General features: G+C 35.1%; 1 protein-coding gene across 5 annotated transcripts; it reads left to right on the forward strand.

Moving 5' to 3' along the window:
* The first annotated feature begins 1,650 nt into the window (after positions 1 to 1,650).
* Positions 1,651 to 15,894, forward strand: LOC109183474 (replication protein A 70 kDa DNA-binding subunit B-like). 5 transcript variants are annotated; one of them, XM_019333576.1, is made up of 14 exons: positions 1,762 to 1,974; positions 2,094 to 2,236; positions 2,338 to 2,415; positions 8,502 to 8,541; positions 8,641 to 8,846; positions 13,455 to 13,602; positions 13,728 to 14,010; positions 14,106 to 14,202; positions 14,321 to 14,451; positions 14,537 to 14,615; positions 14,698 to 14,830; positions 14,939 to 15,100; positions 15,314 to 15,434; positions 15,525 to 15,894. In XM_019333576.1, exons 6-13 carry the CDS (start codon positions 13,456 to 13,458, stop codon positions 15,329 to 15,331), a joined length of 1,050 nt encoding a protein of 349 aa, XP_019189121.1. In that variant the 5' UTR covers positions 1,762 to 1,974; positions 2,094 to 2,236; positions 2,338 to 2,415; positions 8,502 to 8,541; positions 8,641 to 8,846; position 13,455; the 3' UTR covers positions 15,332 to 15,434; positions 15,525 to 15,894. The 5 variants fall into 5 exon arrangements, with proteins under 5 accessions (XP_019189122.1, XP_019189121.1, XP_019189120.1 ...); XM_019333577.1 differs by lacking the exon at positions 8,641 to 8,846 and having other exon boundaries at positions 1,651 to 1,974; positions 2,341 to 2,415; XM_019333575.1 differs by lacking the exon at positions 8,641 to 8,846.
* Positions 15,895 to 17,148: the final 1,254 nt, after the last annotated feature.

Here is a 17,148-nt window from a genome sequence, read left to right on the forward strand (position 1 = left end):
ATCCAATTATATATAATGAGAACATGTGCTTAGGTGAGAACGTGAGAACACATCATGTGCATCCATCTAATATTTTTTAATGGTCTAGATTAGATTAAGTGTGTGCAAACGCGCATTAAATGTGTGCAAAACACTAAATCGTGTTTGCATATATTTAATGCGCGTTCGCACACACTTAATCTAATCTAGACCATTAAAAAATATTAGATGGATGCACATGATGTGTTCTCACGTTCTCACCTAAGCACATGTTCTCACTGGAACTCTACCCTATATATATATATATATATTTATAGAGGCGGGTTCAGGTGCGGCAACACCAATAGTTCACCAAATATGCACCATCAACGTTAGGAAATACACCACACAAAACAGAGTAAACAGAGCCCTGCATCACCAAACACACACCATTAGGTGTGAGTAAAAACACCATACACTGTTCGGAAATACACCATTGGGGGTGGTGAGTTATATGGTGTGTTTTTTTGAGTCTGTGATGTATTTTGTGATGTTTTATTACATTTCATTGGGGTGTGTTTTTATTACACTGTTGGTGCATATTGTTAACACTGTTGGTGTATTCTGGAATTTCCGAATTTGACCGCACCGCCGCACCGTAAGACCCCGCCGCATATGAGCGCTCTTATATATATATATATATATATATATATATATATATATATATATATATATATATATATAGAAGGGTTCAGGTGCGGGTATAGCTTCCCGTGCGGTTGTGCGGTTAGATCTGAGCTGTTGATCAAATTTAGATCAACGGCTCAAATCAATAAAAATTATAAAAAAAAAAAACGCGTGTCGGGAAGAAGATAGCTCCTACATAGTGTCTACACAAACGATGGCGTCTACACACAGCGTCTACACAAATGATAGCGTCTGCACAACCTCACGCACATTAAGTACAAACCCCACACACATTAAGCACAGCCTCCACGCACATTAAGCACAAACCCCACGCACTTTAAATATTAACTCACAGATTTTAAGTTTCAACATCTATTGACATTAAGCACAACCTCACGCACATTAAGTACAAACTCCACACACATTAAGCACAACCTCACGCACATTAAGCACAAACCCCACGCACTTTAATATATTAACTCACAGATTTTAAGTTTCAACAACTATTCACATTAAGCACAACCTCATGCACATTAAGTACAAACCCCACACACATTAAGCACAACCTCACGCACATTAAGCACAAACCCCACGCACATTAATCACAGATCCGCTCACCTTAATTTTGACCTACATGCAAAATTTACAAAATTGCCACCGCATTTTTTTAAAAAAAAAATTGACGTTTCTGGACGTTGATTTAAGCGAGATGAATTGTCCAGATTAAACCGCACAACCGCACCTGGGCACCCTAACCGCACCAGAACCTAAATATATATATATATATATATATATATATATATATATATATATATATATATATACTTATATTTGGGAGTTGCCCAATTACCCCTCAAAAATGGCACTCCTATCAGCCATTGATCTGAAATCTTATTGCTTACATTTTTTGATATAATATTTAGATTAATTTTTTTTCTATTGCCCTCTCCTTGTAAATAAATTACAAGTTTGCCATATAAAGAGAGAGAGATTAGGACAGAAGTTAGTGGTGGTGCACGTTTTCCTAAGCTGGCTTTCTGGTTTCTTCCAAGCAATTCCGTCAACTAAAACTAATTTCTCTCTTTCTTCTCTAACTTAGTTTCTTCATAGCAATTTCATCAACCCATTTCTTTTTTTCTTCTCTACCCATGTGCCTCTCTCTTTCTTCTCTACTCTGTGTTTTTCCATCATCTTCATTCCTTAGTTAAACCAACCAGGTATAGATGGAAATAAGCAAAAGGAAAGAGAGATTACTACAGGCTTGCTATCAATGTGTACGGAAATTAAAAATTTTTCAGATGTTTCCTTCTCAATTACATTATCCTCTAGGTAATAGCATTTTTGCCCGGGTAACTCCGAATTTTAGTAGCTTTTGATTAGCTCATCGCATTGTCCGACAAATCAACCAATTGTCCGTTGATTAGTTTGAATTCCCATGTATTTTACAGACATTTCAACGGTAGGTACAGAGATGAGTGAATTATACAATGGTCTGTTTAATTACCCTCCTCAAAAGTCTCTATCACACCAATATATGCAAAGGAGTGTTTTCAGTTGCATAATTTCTGATTGCTGTGAGTTCTGCCAAACTGTAAGTTCTAATTTTTGTGTTTTTTTTTTTTGTCTTCAAATTTATTTGTATAAAATAAGTGATTATATAAGTTTTGATTCTCTGATCTTCTTTTTCTTTAGAAGTCTCAAAACTACGAAATTGGTGTGTTTAGCTTGCATGCCAGGAAATTGGTTTCGGTTTCTCCAGTTCGGATAGAGGTAAGTGTCTTTCTTTCCTCTTGGTAATTTTTAATCCATTCTCATTTCGTTTCCTCTATTTTCTTAGTTGTCTGATATTGAGCTTTTTGATAATGCTTGTGGTTGTTGAATCTGGGTTATGCATGTAAAATTGTTCCTTTTGGATTTGGAGATTTCTGCACACTGATTCATTACATATTGGTAATTCTAGAATGTGTTCAATGTGAATTTTACAGATACATGCAAAGATTTAACCCACTCTTTGAATCTGCCATTGTTGACCACCCATGTTTTTTTTTTAAATTCTGTTCTCATGTTTGACACCTTCTTTGTGATAATTAATGTACATCTGAATCTATAAAGTAGTTGTTGGTGTTTTTATTTTTTACTATTACTATGGTATGTATGGAAAAATTGAAAATGATGTTACTGCATTTTTTCATTATTGTTTATTAAAAAAATGGAGAAATAATGATGTTTGTTTCTTTGTCCTTATTTCTTAGCATTGAGTGATATTGTTGTTTGCAGATGTAATAAATAAATAAATAAAAATTAATAGTTTATAGGGAACATCAAACTATTTTTTTTTAATATTACTCTTCTCCATTACATGCACTTTGTTGGCTAAACCTTCTATGGTTGGGCTGCTACACCATTCAATCTATCATTGTTGACCACTCATGTGTTTTTTTTTTTTTGTTAATTCTCTTCTCATTTCCGCTTATGTTTTACACCTCTTTGTGATAATTAATGTATATCTGAATCTACAAAGTAGTTGTTGGTTTTGTTTTTACTATTGCTATGGTATGTATGAAAAAATTTAAAATAATCTTACTGAATTTTTTTCACCATTAATGTTCATTAAAAAAATGGAGAAATGATCTTTGAATGATTTTTTTATGTATGTTGTGTATCACAGGTTCACATAATGCTTGTAATATAATTAAAAAATGTATTTATTCTGAAAAAATAAAATAGAAAATTCTTAAATAATTGTTTATTTATGTGAATTCTCATGTTTATAATTATTGACATATGTTAGTGTGTGATTTATGATTGTCTTGAATGATTTATTCTTTTGTTTTGTGCCTTAAAGGAAGGATATGCATTCTGAGTATGGAATGAAACCAAAGATCAACAAATAAAAATGAAAACTTGAAAATGATCTTACTGCATCTTCTATTTTTTTTTTTTTTTTGGTGAACAACATTCTGCTTTAATTATACATTCAAATGCATGTAATATAACAACAAATCTAATATATATATATATATATATATATATATATATATATATATATATATATATATATATATATATATATATATATATAGACTTGCACTCGGGTGCGAACGGCTCGCCCAGGCGTGAAATAGGAATGGATTCTGTTCGTCCACGTGTCCAGATCTAATGGATGAGAAACACTGATTTTTTTAAAAAACGCGGTGGCATTTTCGTAAATAATTGAACATCGAAGTTCAAGTAAAATGTATTACAAGTGCATGTAAAATGTATTATAGGTGCAAGTAAAAATTTACACTGAGCATCAATACTTAGTTGCACTTATAGTTCTAAGTAGTTGCACCTATAGTTCTAAGTAGTTGCACACATAGGTATAAGTAGTTGCATCTAGGTGTATGAATGTTTGCGAGTGGTTTTCAGGAGTATTACTACCCGCTGAACTCAAATCAATGAATGGTTTTCAGGAGTATTACTACCCGCTGAACTCAGATCAATGAATGTTAACAAGGCAAAATTACATGCACTCATAGGTGAAAGTAGTTGCACCTATAGTTATAAGTAGTTGCACATATAGTTATAAGTAGTTGCACCTATAGTTATAAATAGTTGCACATATAGTTATAAGCACACCCAGGTGCATGAATGGTTGCGGAAAGTGAATGCTAACAAGGCAAAATTACATGCACTTATAGGTGAAAATAGGTGCACTTATAAGAGATTTTACTTGCACTTCGATGTTCAATTATTTACGAAAATGCCACCGCGTTTTTTTTAAGTTATTAGAGCTGGACACGTGTCGCGCGCTGATTCGTTCGCATTTCCTTCCTGGGCACTTATTCGCACCTGAGTGCGTCCCTATATATATATATATATATATATATATATATATATATATATATATATATATATATATATATATATATATAATCTCCAACTTTTTATTTAAGTATTTTTTTTACATTAGATTGTTTTACACTTGTCCTATGAATCTGGTTTCCACACTTCTCTCACCACCCCACCATAAAAATTATAAATTTGCATCTAAGTTCAATTCCACAAGTCCAATGTTGCACACTTTTATGCATCTTATACATAAGAAGTGCTGCATGGATGTCATTGTAGGTTGGGGGTGAAGGAACATAAACTGTTAGGCATTAGCACTCAGTAAACCCCAGACCCGGATGTGATTGTAGGATTATGTTTTTTTTTTTTTTTTGAAAGCCAAGGAAATTATATTGCATTAAACTGTAAACGAGACAAAGGGTGGAGGATAATCTCTCCAGACCGAACGAGTATTAGTCGCACTAACATGTTTTGCTAAGGCATGAGCTACCAAATTGGCATCTCTGCGTACAAAATGAATCGAGCAATAATGAAAAGAACGAAACAACTGTAAACATGAGTCTAAAATAACACCTAGATACGAACGGTAGATAGACGTATCGCGGAAGCAAGAAACCAGGGTCGCACAATCCGTGAACACCGCAACATTCTGAAAGTCGTGCTCTTGTAACCATGATAGGGCCTCTCGTATCGCCATTGCTTCAGCTAGTAGTGGATCGTACGGACATATGAGTGGTCCATTAGCAGCCGCAACGAAGTCACCTTGTGCGCTGCGTACATAAAAGCCGTAAGTTGGCATTGCACCGTCAAAACCTGCATCAGTGAAGCAGCCCACGCAATCAGACTGGACTGGCGCGTCTACAATTTCTGCCGGCAGTAAGGCAGCAGCTAAGTGGGCTACTGAATCAAGGGGAGCAGCTTGGTTTGTAGCAGCATGCGGCAGCAAGACAGTAGGTAAGGGCGCAGGCAGTGTGGGTGTATTGTCTAACATATTTGCTGTAGTCCAGGCACTCCAAACATTGTGATAGGTGTGACATAAATGCGAGGGAGTTGGTAGAAAAGAATCCCAAACAGCCATATTCCGGGCTCTCCAGATTTCGTAGAGTATTCCGCAAATTTGCTCTTTTAGAAACCCAGCAGATGTTGCTGAACTTCCTAACCAAGCCTCCACCCACTGCACAAAATCATAACCATCAACATTAGGGATTAGAAGACGTGAAACATTCCACACACGTCTAGCATAAATACAAGTGCATAAAATATGCATAACATCCTCCTCATAATCCCCACAAGCTGGGCAAATATTTGGAATTTCTACTCTCTTCCTAACCAAATTGGTAATAGTTGGCAAAATATTAGAAAGGGCCTTCCATAGAAAAATCCTCCACTTGGGAGGGACCCTAAGCTTCCAAATGTTGTTCCAAACTGCCTCCGGGGTGATGCTCAACTCCCCTTGACATCTATAGCCATCCTTTACCGTATATTGTCCCCTAATATCCCCCTTCCAAAACCAGTCATCTTTGAAACTATTACTCACAGGGATTTGGAATATTAATTCAACATCCCTAGGATCAAACAATTGAATAACTAGCTCGTGGTTCTATTTTCCTTGATCATGATCTAACAAGTCAGCTACCAAAAGCTCCGGATGTTGGGCAACATGATCAGTTAACACAAACGGATTCTGAGGGTCAGGCAGCCACGGGTGAGACCATACCCTGGTAGTTCTACCATCACCAATCCTACGCCTGCAGCCACTACGGATCAGACTCTGGCTTGCCATAATGCTCCTCCATACATAACTCGGATTACCACCCAAAGATGCCTCATAAAAGGTAGTATCGCGACAATATGTTGCCTTAAAAATTCGGGCCATTAAGGAATCCGGTTTGGTTAAGAGCCGCCAACCCTGCTTCCCTAATAGCGCCAAATTAAATTCATGCAGCTTCTTAAAACCCATACCACCATACTTTTTAGGAACACACATTCTATCTCAGGCCATCCAGTGTATCCCATCTACAGTGGTACTCTTCCCCCACTAGTACCTATTCATCAAGCTTTCCAGAGAAGCACATAATGATACAGGCAACAAAAATACTCATATTCCACGAGCCAAATCTTTGCCTCAGTTTCTGTTCCACATAGGAAAAAACAACTTTTCTGTTCCTACCCACAACTGAGGGGAGACCCAAATATTTGCCACAATCCTCCGCCTGCTCCACCCCCAGTCCCATGGCAATGGCATCCCTGTCTAACAAAGTAGTATTACGACTAAAAGAAATGTTAGACTTATGATAATTGACAGATTGCCAGGAGAATTGCTCATATACTTCCAAACAACGTTTCACCTCCATCGTCTCCTGCATGTTAGCCTTAAAGAATAGTAAGCTGTCGTCAACAAAGAAGAGATGAGAGATGGGCGGGGCCCCACGAGCCACCCTACAGCCATGGATCCGACCTTTAGTCTGGGCATCCTGCAATAATAAAGACAAGCCCTCTGCACAAATGATAAAAAGATACGGTGATAAGGGATCACCCTGCCTTAGACCCCTTGTGGGCAAAATCTCCTCACTTGGCTTCCCAATGACTAGTACCCTGTACCTGACTGTCCGTACACATAACATAATTAAATCAACCCACCTTGCATCAAAACCAAGTCCCAACAACATACGCTCCACAAACCTCCATTCCATTCGGTCATAAGCTTTGGCCATATCTAACTTTAGGGCTGCCCATTCCACCTGGCCCAACTGTTTCCTTCTCAGATAGTGACCTACTTCAGATGCAATGAGAATGTTATTCGAAATAAGTCTACCTGGAAGAAAGGCACTCTGCGATTCTGAGACAATACCATCCAAAAGCGGTTTCATACGATTAGCTATCATCTTAGCCATTACTTTATACACTACATTGCATAAAGCAATAGGCCTCAGATCAGTAACCATCTCAGGGGCAGCCTTCTTCGGGATTAGAACAATATTGGCATCATTCAATTCAGGGGGAAAGGAAGATTGAGATAAACAAGCAAGAACAAAATCAGTTAAGTCCTTACCAATGAGATCCCAGAAAGCCTGATAGAACCCCGGATTCATTCCATCCGGTCCTGGTGATTTATCTTTACCCATGGCAAATAAAGCATCCTTGACCTCCGCAGGCTCGAAGGGTCGTAATAGATCATCATTCTGCACACGAGTGACACGGGGGGATAAGGTATCTACCTGGAAAGTACCCATGTCTCTATTAGTCTGAAAAATCTGCTTATAATAGCCTGTCACCAGAGAGACAAGCCCATCACCCTCCTTCCATACTCCATTCCCATCATTAAGCCTCAAAATGGAGTTCTTACATTTTCGGTGCGTAGCATACTGGTGATAGAACTTTGTGTTCCGATCCGCTCCTTGCAGCCAATGCTGCTTCGCCCTTTGTTTCCAAAAGGACTCCTCCTGCAACAAGACAGTACTCAGTTGTCCATCAAGCTGCGTGAAACGCCCCAAGGAAATCGGATCCATCTGGCCTCTTAAACTATTCATCTCCCTTTTAATTGCCTCAATCCTGGAACCATATTTATGAAAATGCTCTCCCCCCCACTTCTTGAGCCCCCGGCCACACAACCTCAACCTTTCCTGGAAATCAAGCCCTTGCGTATTAGACCACTCCTCCACCACCACATCCCTACACCCTTCATCTCTTAACCACGCATTCTCAAACGGGAAACCACGTGCCCGCCTTAGCGAACCCGAACCATATACATCCAGAAAAAGTGCCGAATGATCCGACCACACAGTTTGAATGTTATATAATCGGGCATTATATTGAACAGGAATATTGTCTCAATTATACATATAAAAGAACTATTGGCTCATTTGGTCAGATAGATGGTCTCAACTATTAAATTTTAATTTTACCATGCCCAGTTTGGAGTTCATATACCATATGACTTTTGATTGCCTTAGATTCTTGATGTTGTTTTGAAATATGCCCGTGCACACATGACTAATATTTTATTCTTCTTCAATTTTCAGGTTTCGAAAAAACTATTTGCTTTAAAGAAAAGCTTATAAGGTATATTTTATTTGGTTCATAATGGTTTTTTATTGCTTTTTATGTGTGTTTTTGCTAATTTTTATGTGATTTCCTTTAAATTGTATTTTTGGTGCATAGTGCATTAGCAATGAGCCATATTAGTGACACAGAGCCTATTGATGAAGGTCAACAATGTGGAAATGTTCAAAAGAGATGTTTTGATAATATGTCTAAGCAGGAACGTAGAAACCTACGCCGTAGGTTAGCTGCTAATACTTTAGCGGTTGAAAAAGAAAAGAAGACTTCTCAAACCAAATCGCATTGTAGTGTTCCTATTAGATCAGGTTAAATATCATCATCATCTTTTTATGCTTTGCTTGGTTAATCAAATTATATGTCATCATCAATTGAATTTTTACTAATTGTTTTTTTTTTTTTCTCTTTTTTCCCCCCCTTTGGAATGATAAATGAATATGTGAATCTACATTAACATAATTTACATTGTGATTAAATGTAACAAATTGGTGATTGGAACTTTGACATTTGAAGTAAGAGTAGATGATTTTGAAAATCACCCTTTTAAATTGTCTGTCGTTAGTGATTGCAGATGTTGTGGTGCAAAACGGATTCAGTATGAACCACCTGGATATTGTTGCCGTGGTGGTCAAATCAAGCTTGTTTCTAATGCAATGCCTTGTGTATTGAAAAACTTATTCATTGACCGTGATGATGCTTCAAAGCATTTTAGAAACTGTGTTAGAATTTATAATAACACATTTGCATTTACGTCTCTTGGTATACACAATCATGACGAGGATTTGTGTAGACGTAACAAAGGAATATATACCTTCAAAGTTCAAAGACAAATGTATCATCTAATAGATGATCTTATACCCCATGGTCATTCATCCCGTAATTTACAACTCTATTTCTTTGACACTGAGACAGAAGTAGATAATAGAGTTGGGTATGTTGATAGACTTGATAGAAGCATAGTTAGTGATCCGGTTGAACTTATGTCCCAAAACCCATATGCTCAGTTCTTTAGAAGTCTCAAGGATGTCAACTTTGGGGATGACTTTGTTATAAGTTTGAACTCAACCACATCATTAGATCATAGAGTTTATAATTTGCCAACAGCTTCACAGGTTGCTGCAATATGGCTAGAGAATGATTCTGATAGGGTTCCAGCTAACAGAAGCATTAAGGTGTATGCTTGTAGTGGGTGTTCCCATAGTGTTCAGTACTATTATGGTTGTTACGACCCGTTACAATACGCTCTTTTGTTTCCATTTGGTCAAACTGGTTGGCATGAAGGAATAGAAAGAAATTTTGACCTTAGATGTAATAAAGTAAGGAAACAACATCAATCATGCATTATTGACCCTACAATTGTCTCATCTGTGGAAGAACTAATTGCAGTTGAAGAGTCAATTGTGAGTGAGGGAAAAAAAAAAGAGGTGTGTTTCTTGTAGAGAGTACTATGCCTACAAGTTTCAAGTGCGTCCAAATGATCACTCTTTGTTGTTACATACTGGGCGACTTTTGCAACAATTTATTGTTGACATATATATTAAAATTGAAAATCAAAGACTTGATTATTATAGGACACAACAAGATCAATCTAGAATTGAGACATATCAAGGATTAGTGGATAGTGTTGGTGTTGGGGCAACTATAGGTGATGATGTGGGTCGTAGAATCATATTGCCAGTGTCTTTTATTGGTGGACCACGTGATATGATGAGGAGATACATGGATGCTATGTCACTTGTTCAACGATTTGGAAAGCCCGACCTTTTTTTTAACAATGACATGCAATCCAAATTGGCCTGAGATTAAAGAGTTATTATATAATGATGAGGCACAAAATAGACCCGATCTTCTTGCTAGAGTTTTTCACGCACGAGTTGAAGAAATGAAAGATGATATTTTGAAAAAAAAAAATCTTTGGTGAAGTTGCAGCCTACACATATGTGATTGAGTTTCAAAAGAGAGACCTTCCTCATACTCATTTTTTACTGATTCTACGTGAGAGCCATAAAATTACTTCACCAAATCAATGTGATAAGATTGTCAGTGCTGAAATACCAGATAAAAGAGTTGATCCTTATTTGCATAGTTTAGTTGCAAGGCATATGATTCATGGTCCATGTGGGTCTTTAAATCCTACATTTTCTTGCATGGTCCAAAAAAGAGAAGGGAAGAACAAGTGCTGTAAAAGTAAATACCCTAAATCCTTTTCTAATGAAACAGTGTTAGGTGATGATTCCTACCCAATATATCGTAGGAGACCTACTTGTAAAACTGTTTTTGTTAGGGGATATGAGTTGGATAACCGGTGGGTTGTTCCTTATAACCGATATTTGTTGGAGAAGTTTGATTGCCATGTTAACCTTGAAATATGTGCTGGAATTAAGTGTGTTAAATATATTTATAAGTATATCTATAAAGGACATGATAGAGTTAGCACTCGGTTGTGTGGGAATAATGTTGTTGATGAATATGATGAAATTAAAGAATTTCAGAATGCAAGATGGGTGTCACCGCCTGAGGCAGTATTGTGGATTTTTAGCTTTAATCTTGCTGAAATGAAACCTTCTGTTGTGCATTTGCAAGTTCATTTACCAAACTATCAGTATATGAAATTCAATAAATATGAGAAGTTGGTTAGCATTGTTGATGAAAAGAATGGAGAACAAGATTACCGGTCTCACACAATGTTGACTCAATTTTTCTACATGAACAAAGTAGATGAACTTGCAAAACAACTTAACCTATTATATCTTGAGTTTCCAGAATTCTTTGTTTGGTCATTGAATGATAAACGTTGGCATCAAAGAAAACAAAAAGAGGTAATTGGAAGACTTGTATCAGTTATGCCATCAGAAGGTGAGCGTTATTATTTAAGATTATTGCTAATGAATGTAAGGGCTCCGACTTCATTTTGCAGTTTGAAAATAATAAAAGGACAAAGGGTAGAGACCTTTAGAGAGGCTGCTGAAAATTGGGATTGTTATCCAGTGATTCTAGCATAGAGAGTTGTATTGAGGAAGCTATTTTGTGTCAAATGCCAACAAGTTTGAGATAGTTATTTGCAACTCTATTAGTCTTCTGTGATTTACTTGATCCAGTAAGGTTTTGGAATAAATATATGGAATTCTTTTGTCAAGATTTTATTCACTCAGCTAAATATACTGAGTCTGCAGCTGAAATCAAGGCACTTCAACTTGTGAAGAACTTACTAGAAAAAAATGGCAGAAAAATTACTGACTTTAACTTAGTTGATCCTGATATTTATCTCTCTTATTCTCAAAGACAATATAAAGAAATTGAGGCAGAAAGAAACTTGGGAGTCAACGATCATGACTTGCATTGTATTGACAAATTAAACAACATGCAATGATTGGCTTTTGATAAAATTATGACTGCGGTACATTTAGATTTTGGTGGAGTCTTTTTTCTTGATGGCCCTAGTGGAACAGGAAAAACTTTTCTTTATAGATGTTTATTGGCAAAGGTTCGGTCACATGGATGGATTGCACTTGCCATAGCGAGTTCAGGTATTGCAGCTTCAATTTTACCGGGTGGTAGAATGGCTCATTCTAGGTTTAAGATTCCTATTGATGGGGATAATAGATATGTGTGTAATGTTAGCAAACAGAGTGCAGAGGCTGAATTGCTAAGGCATAGCAAGTTGATTTTGTGGGATGAAGCTTCCATGGCCAATCGTAGGTGTGTTGAGAGCCTTGAAGTAACACTTCAAGATCTAATGAATTCAGATGACACTTTTGGAGGAAAGGTTGTAGTTTTTGGAGATGACTTTCGTCAGATATTGCCAGTTACTAGGGGTGGAAAGAGAGAAGACTTCATTGAAGCAAGTTTGGTAAAATCACCATCAATGTGGCCAAAAATTCAACATTTGAGATTAGATGAAAACATGCGAGCCAGATCAGACCCAGGATTTTCAGATTATTTGATGCGCATTGGAAATGGAACTGAGCCGACTCTGGTTGATAACAAGATTAAAATTCCAAATTCTTTCCTCCTACAGTGTCAACAACAAAAATCTTCACTTGATGTTTTGTTTAAAGCAGTCTACCCAGACTTAAACAACGTTTTCAATGATCCATATTCATTGATGACTAGAGCACTTCTAACTTCAAAGAATGAATTTGTTGATGATACAAATTCCACATTAATTGATAAATTTCTTGGTGCAAGTAGGTGTTATGTGAGTTATGATGAGCTCCTTGATTCAACAAAATATCTGCATTGTGAAGATTATTTGCATACTCTTTCACCATCTGGCATGCCTCCACATAAGCTAATACTCAAGAAAAATTGTCCAATAATATTGCTGAGAAATTTGAATCCATCTGAAGGATTGTGCAATGGTACTAGGCTAATTTGTGAGGAGTTAAGAGATTTTGTCATCAGTTGTTACATTGCAATAGGAGAACATAAAGGAAATCATGTGTTTATACCACGTGCAGATTTCAAAAGATGACAGTTGTCTCATTCCTTTCAAGAGATATCAGTTTCCTATAAGAGTTTGTTTTGCCATGACAATAAATAAAGCTCAAGGTCAAACTTTGGATTTGTTGGAATATACTTAAGAGAACCAGTCTTCTCTAATGGACAATTGTATGTTGCCATGTCTCGAGCAAGAAAGTCAGATTCTGTTAAGCTAATAATACACAGTGAAGATGATGAAAATCAGACCACTAATATAACAAATAACATTTTGTATCCTGAAATTTTACAGTGCATTCAGACCGGGATTGATACAAGTTCACACAAATGAGTTTCCCTATATATGAACTACATGATTTATTTTTTTGTTGTGTTAGTACGTACTCTCGAATATTTGTTTTATGCTTTTTTTTCCTTTAATATCTTATTTTAAATAATGGCTAACAATTAATAAATTCTTATGTATGTATTACCAGAATGGTGAGAAGATTGTTGATATCTGATGTATCTCCTGGAGAACAAGATTGGTCTTGTAAGGTATGTGTTGTAAACAAATTGGATGCCCAAGAATCCAAAACCACGCCGGGTAATAAATACAGACCAATTATTCTTCAAGATGAAGCCGTGAGTAATTCTATTACATTTAATTTGTTTATTTTGTTTATAGTATGACTATTATGTTGCAAACTACATGTGTTGAGTCTATTGATTTTTTTTTTAAAAAAAAATTTGTTGTACGTTCTTTTAAGGGCTACAAAGTTCAGGCAATGACGTATGCAAATGAAATTGACATCCTTGATAATAAGTTAAGTTTGAATGCAACATACATTATCACGGATACAATTGTATCAATTCCTAGAGGAAAGCTTGTGCTTCCGGATGAAAGATACAACTACCTCTGGACTTTAACTAGAAAATGTACTGTAGCTGATGTTCCTGATGATGATGGACTCCAAGTTATGCAAGAACCAAAAATAGATGAGATTTCATTTTCTCATTTTCACAAGTACATTAATACAGAACAAAAAATCAGTATGTTTTACATTTTTTTGTAACAAACTTTATTCTTCATAATGCAATTACAGAACTCTCATTTCATTTTAACTATTACTTTCAATAAAATTTAGGTGCTATGGCTGTTGTTATACACAAGCTGCCAAGGAAGCATATTGATTCGAAAAATAGAAAAATTGATGCTGCAGATATCGTGTTGGTGGATGAACAGTGAGTTTTTCTTATATTTTACTACTTTTAATTACTAACAATTCATAATTGATGGTTTAATTGATACTGCATATGAAATTCATACATATAATTAGTTTTGGTTAATGGTCATAGTCAGGGCGAAACCAGTGATTTTTACTCTTTGGGGAAAATATGCAAAAGGAGAAAGAATAGAGTTAGAGAAACAACTTGCAGCAGGTAATTTTCCTGTAATTTTCGCAAAGAAGATTGATGTGACAAACTACAATGGTGTGTATACAATATTCTATTTCATTTTGAAAGTTATTTTTACACTTAGTCATTTTTGAAAACTAATTTGAAGTACTCTTTTCAGGTCTCTCCTTGACAACCCAATATGGTTCTGTAATTGACTTTGATATTGCAACACCTAAAGCAGAACAACTTGGTCAATGGTACTATATTCTTTTTCTTTAAAATAAAGTTTGCATCCTTATTCCACATAATATTGAGTTGAGCTATCTATTCAATAAACAGGGCATTATCAAATTCTGTCACGTTGCATTCACTTATTTTGACCAATGCATTCAATGATGCATATCTAAAGCTTGCTGATTTGTCAAAGGAACCATTTGTCACCATTTCAAATGTTAAGAGTTCAAGTATCGAGGTTAACTATTTTTCTTTATATTTATGCTTTTACATAAATTTTCCAACTTATACTATAATATAACCATATTTTTATTTGGTTCTTAAATTTATCATTTCTCTTTTTAAGGGGAAGAGATATTGCATCTATGCAAGTATAAAAATTTCAACAAAGGTGAAGAACTTCTATTACATTGCATGTGATGGTTGTTGGAAAGGAACTGCACATAGTTTGGGTGATGAATTTGAGTGTTCACATTGTGGAACACTCAAAAGTAATTGCAAAACCAAGGTAAATTTTCTATTTTTTTAATTCATTACATCCCTTTGTAATTGCTATATATATATATATATATATATATATATATATATATATATATATATATATATATATATATATATATATATATATATATATATAAACCTCTGGTGTATGATGAGCATTGAACTTACCGAAACCAATGACTAACTTGAGTCTGCACTCTTTGGAATATATATACTTCAGGTGTATGATGAGCATTGAACTTACCGAAACCAATGATTCACTTGAGTCTACACTCTTTGGAAACATTGTAGAGGAGTTACTTTCACTCTCTGCCACCAAATTGGTAGACATGGACAAGAAGGTTAGCTGTTTAGTCATAATAATGATATTGAGTGTGTTAATAGATTGACTATATTTATATTTGATTATTGTGTTTTCTTTCTTCTTGTAGAATGAGACTGTTGATCTACAAAATATTAAAGAGAAGTTGAGCAAGAAAACTTTCAAAGTAGAACTCCTATGCAGAAAACAAAATTTTAGGGGAAGTGAGCAAATTAAGTATTATGTTATATCTCTACTGGAATAAAAGTCAATCACCACTGCTAAAAGGCTCAAGAGAAAATTGATCTAGATGACACTGATGAAGACTCAATTTCAAATCAGCCTTCAAATGTTTTTGCATATTTAGAAGATGACATTACTAATGAAAAATCCAAGTTGCTCAAGCTTGGATAATTCTCTGACTTAACATATATCTATTTTGAACTTTAGCTGTATGGCAAACAATGGCCAAATATCTATATCATATTTTTGCACTTTTGACAGCATCAAATATTCCATTTTTTTTTTTGAAAAAAAAAATGGTTTGTCCTTAATTTGATGCTTTATAATTCTGGTTCAAAGTCCTTTCACTAATAGACTTTGAATTGAAATTACACAAATATTTTGAAAAACTTATCAAAATGCAATATTTTGAATGACTACAATATCTATCTCACATGTTAATGTGAAAGTTTTATTGTTTTGATGCTATGATTATTACAAATAACTATTTTTTTCGTGAAATTTGATTACCAGTAGGGCAGCAAATTATAACGATCAACATTATGATTTTAGAATATTTAATGATAGGTGAAATAACATGTTTATGTATTGTATATTCTTCTATTTTCTTTGTGTCAAAATTAATTTTTATGTTATTCTCATAAATATATCTCTTAAACAAACTCTTTGTACCCTCATTTAGAATATGAAATTTTTAAAACATCTGCTACTAATGAATTGTCTATTAACGTCCACCAAAAACAAGTTCGGTCATTGAGTTAATGAATTATGTGTTAGTAATGTTTAACTTTGTCGTAATGCTAAAAATAATCTATATATTATATAAAATATTTTATTATTAATGATGTATTATTATGTTTAATTTGTCATGACAATGTTTGGAATTATAATTATATCATGTTGCTATCTATATAATGTATTTATATATACATTTAATTTTTCATATAACAATTATTAATACTTATATATATTATCATTATTTAAAAATTAGAATACATAATTGACTATTGGGTATGGCGTTTTGCGCAAAGCGCGTGCCCGCGACTAATATATATATATATATAAGACTTAGAAATATTTGGGCTCAAGGTAAATACTAGGCTAGGATATTTTTAAATAGGAGAATTGGGGTTTTCAGCAAAGAATTAATCTTTTACTTAGAAAAATATTCGTAGAAGTTGGATAAATTTCGGGATGTCACAGTTTGGGAGGGGTAGGGTTCGACTTACATCTGATGTTGCGACATTCTATTATGTTTCTAGAAAACTTGGTTGCAGCTAATGAAACCCATGTGCTGGTCACGTAGCTAGTCACATTGAGAAATGGAAGAAGCCCCAAAGGGGGAGAGTGAAGATGAAAATACTGATATGTAGCCATTGACCATTCTAATAATACAATGGGGCTTGGATGGGTGCTATGGGATGATCATAGTGTTTTTCTAGCTGTGAAGAATCTGTGTGTGCATGGTGTCTATGATGTAAAGGAAGCTGAAGCTTTTAGCATGAGGGAAG

This window comes from Ipomoea nil, unplaced genomic scaffold (genome assembly GCF_001879475.1).
Source record: "Ipomoea nil cultivar Tokyo-kokei standard unplaced genomic scaffold, Asagao_1.1 scaffold1129, whole genome shotgun sequence".
Taxonomy (NCBI): Eukaryota; Viridiplantae; Streptophyta; class Magnoliopsida; order Solanales; family Convolvulaceae; genus Ipomoea; species Ipomoea nil.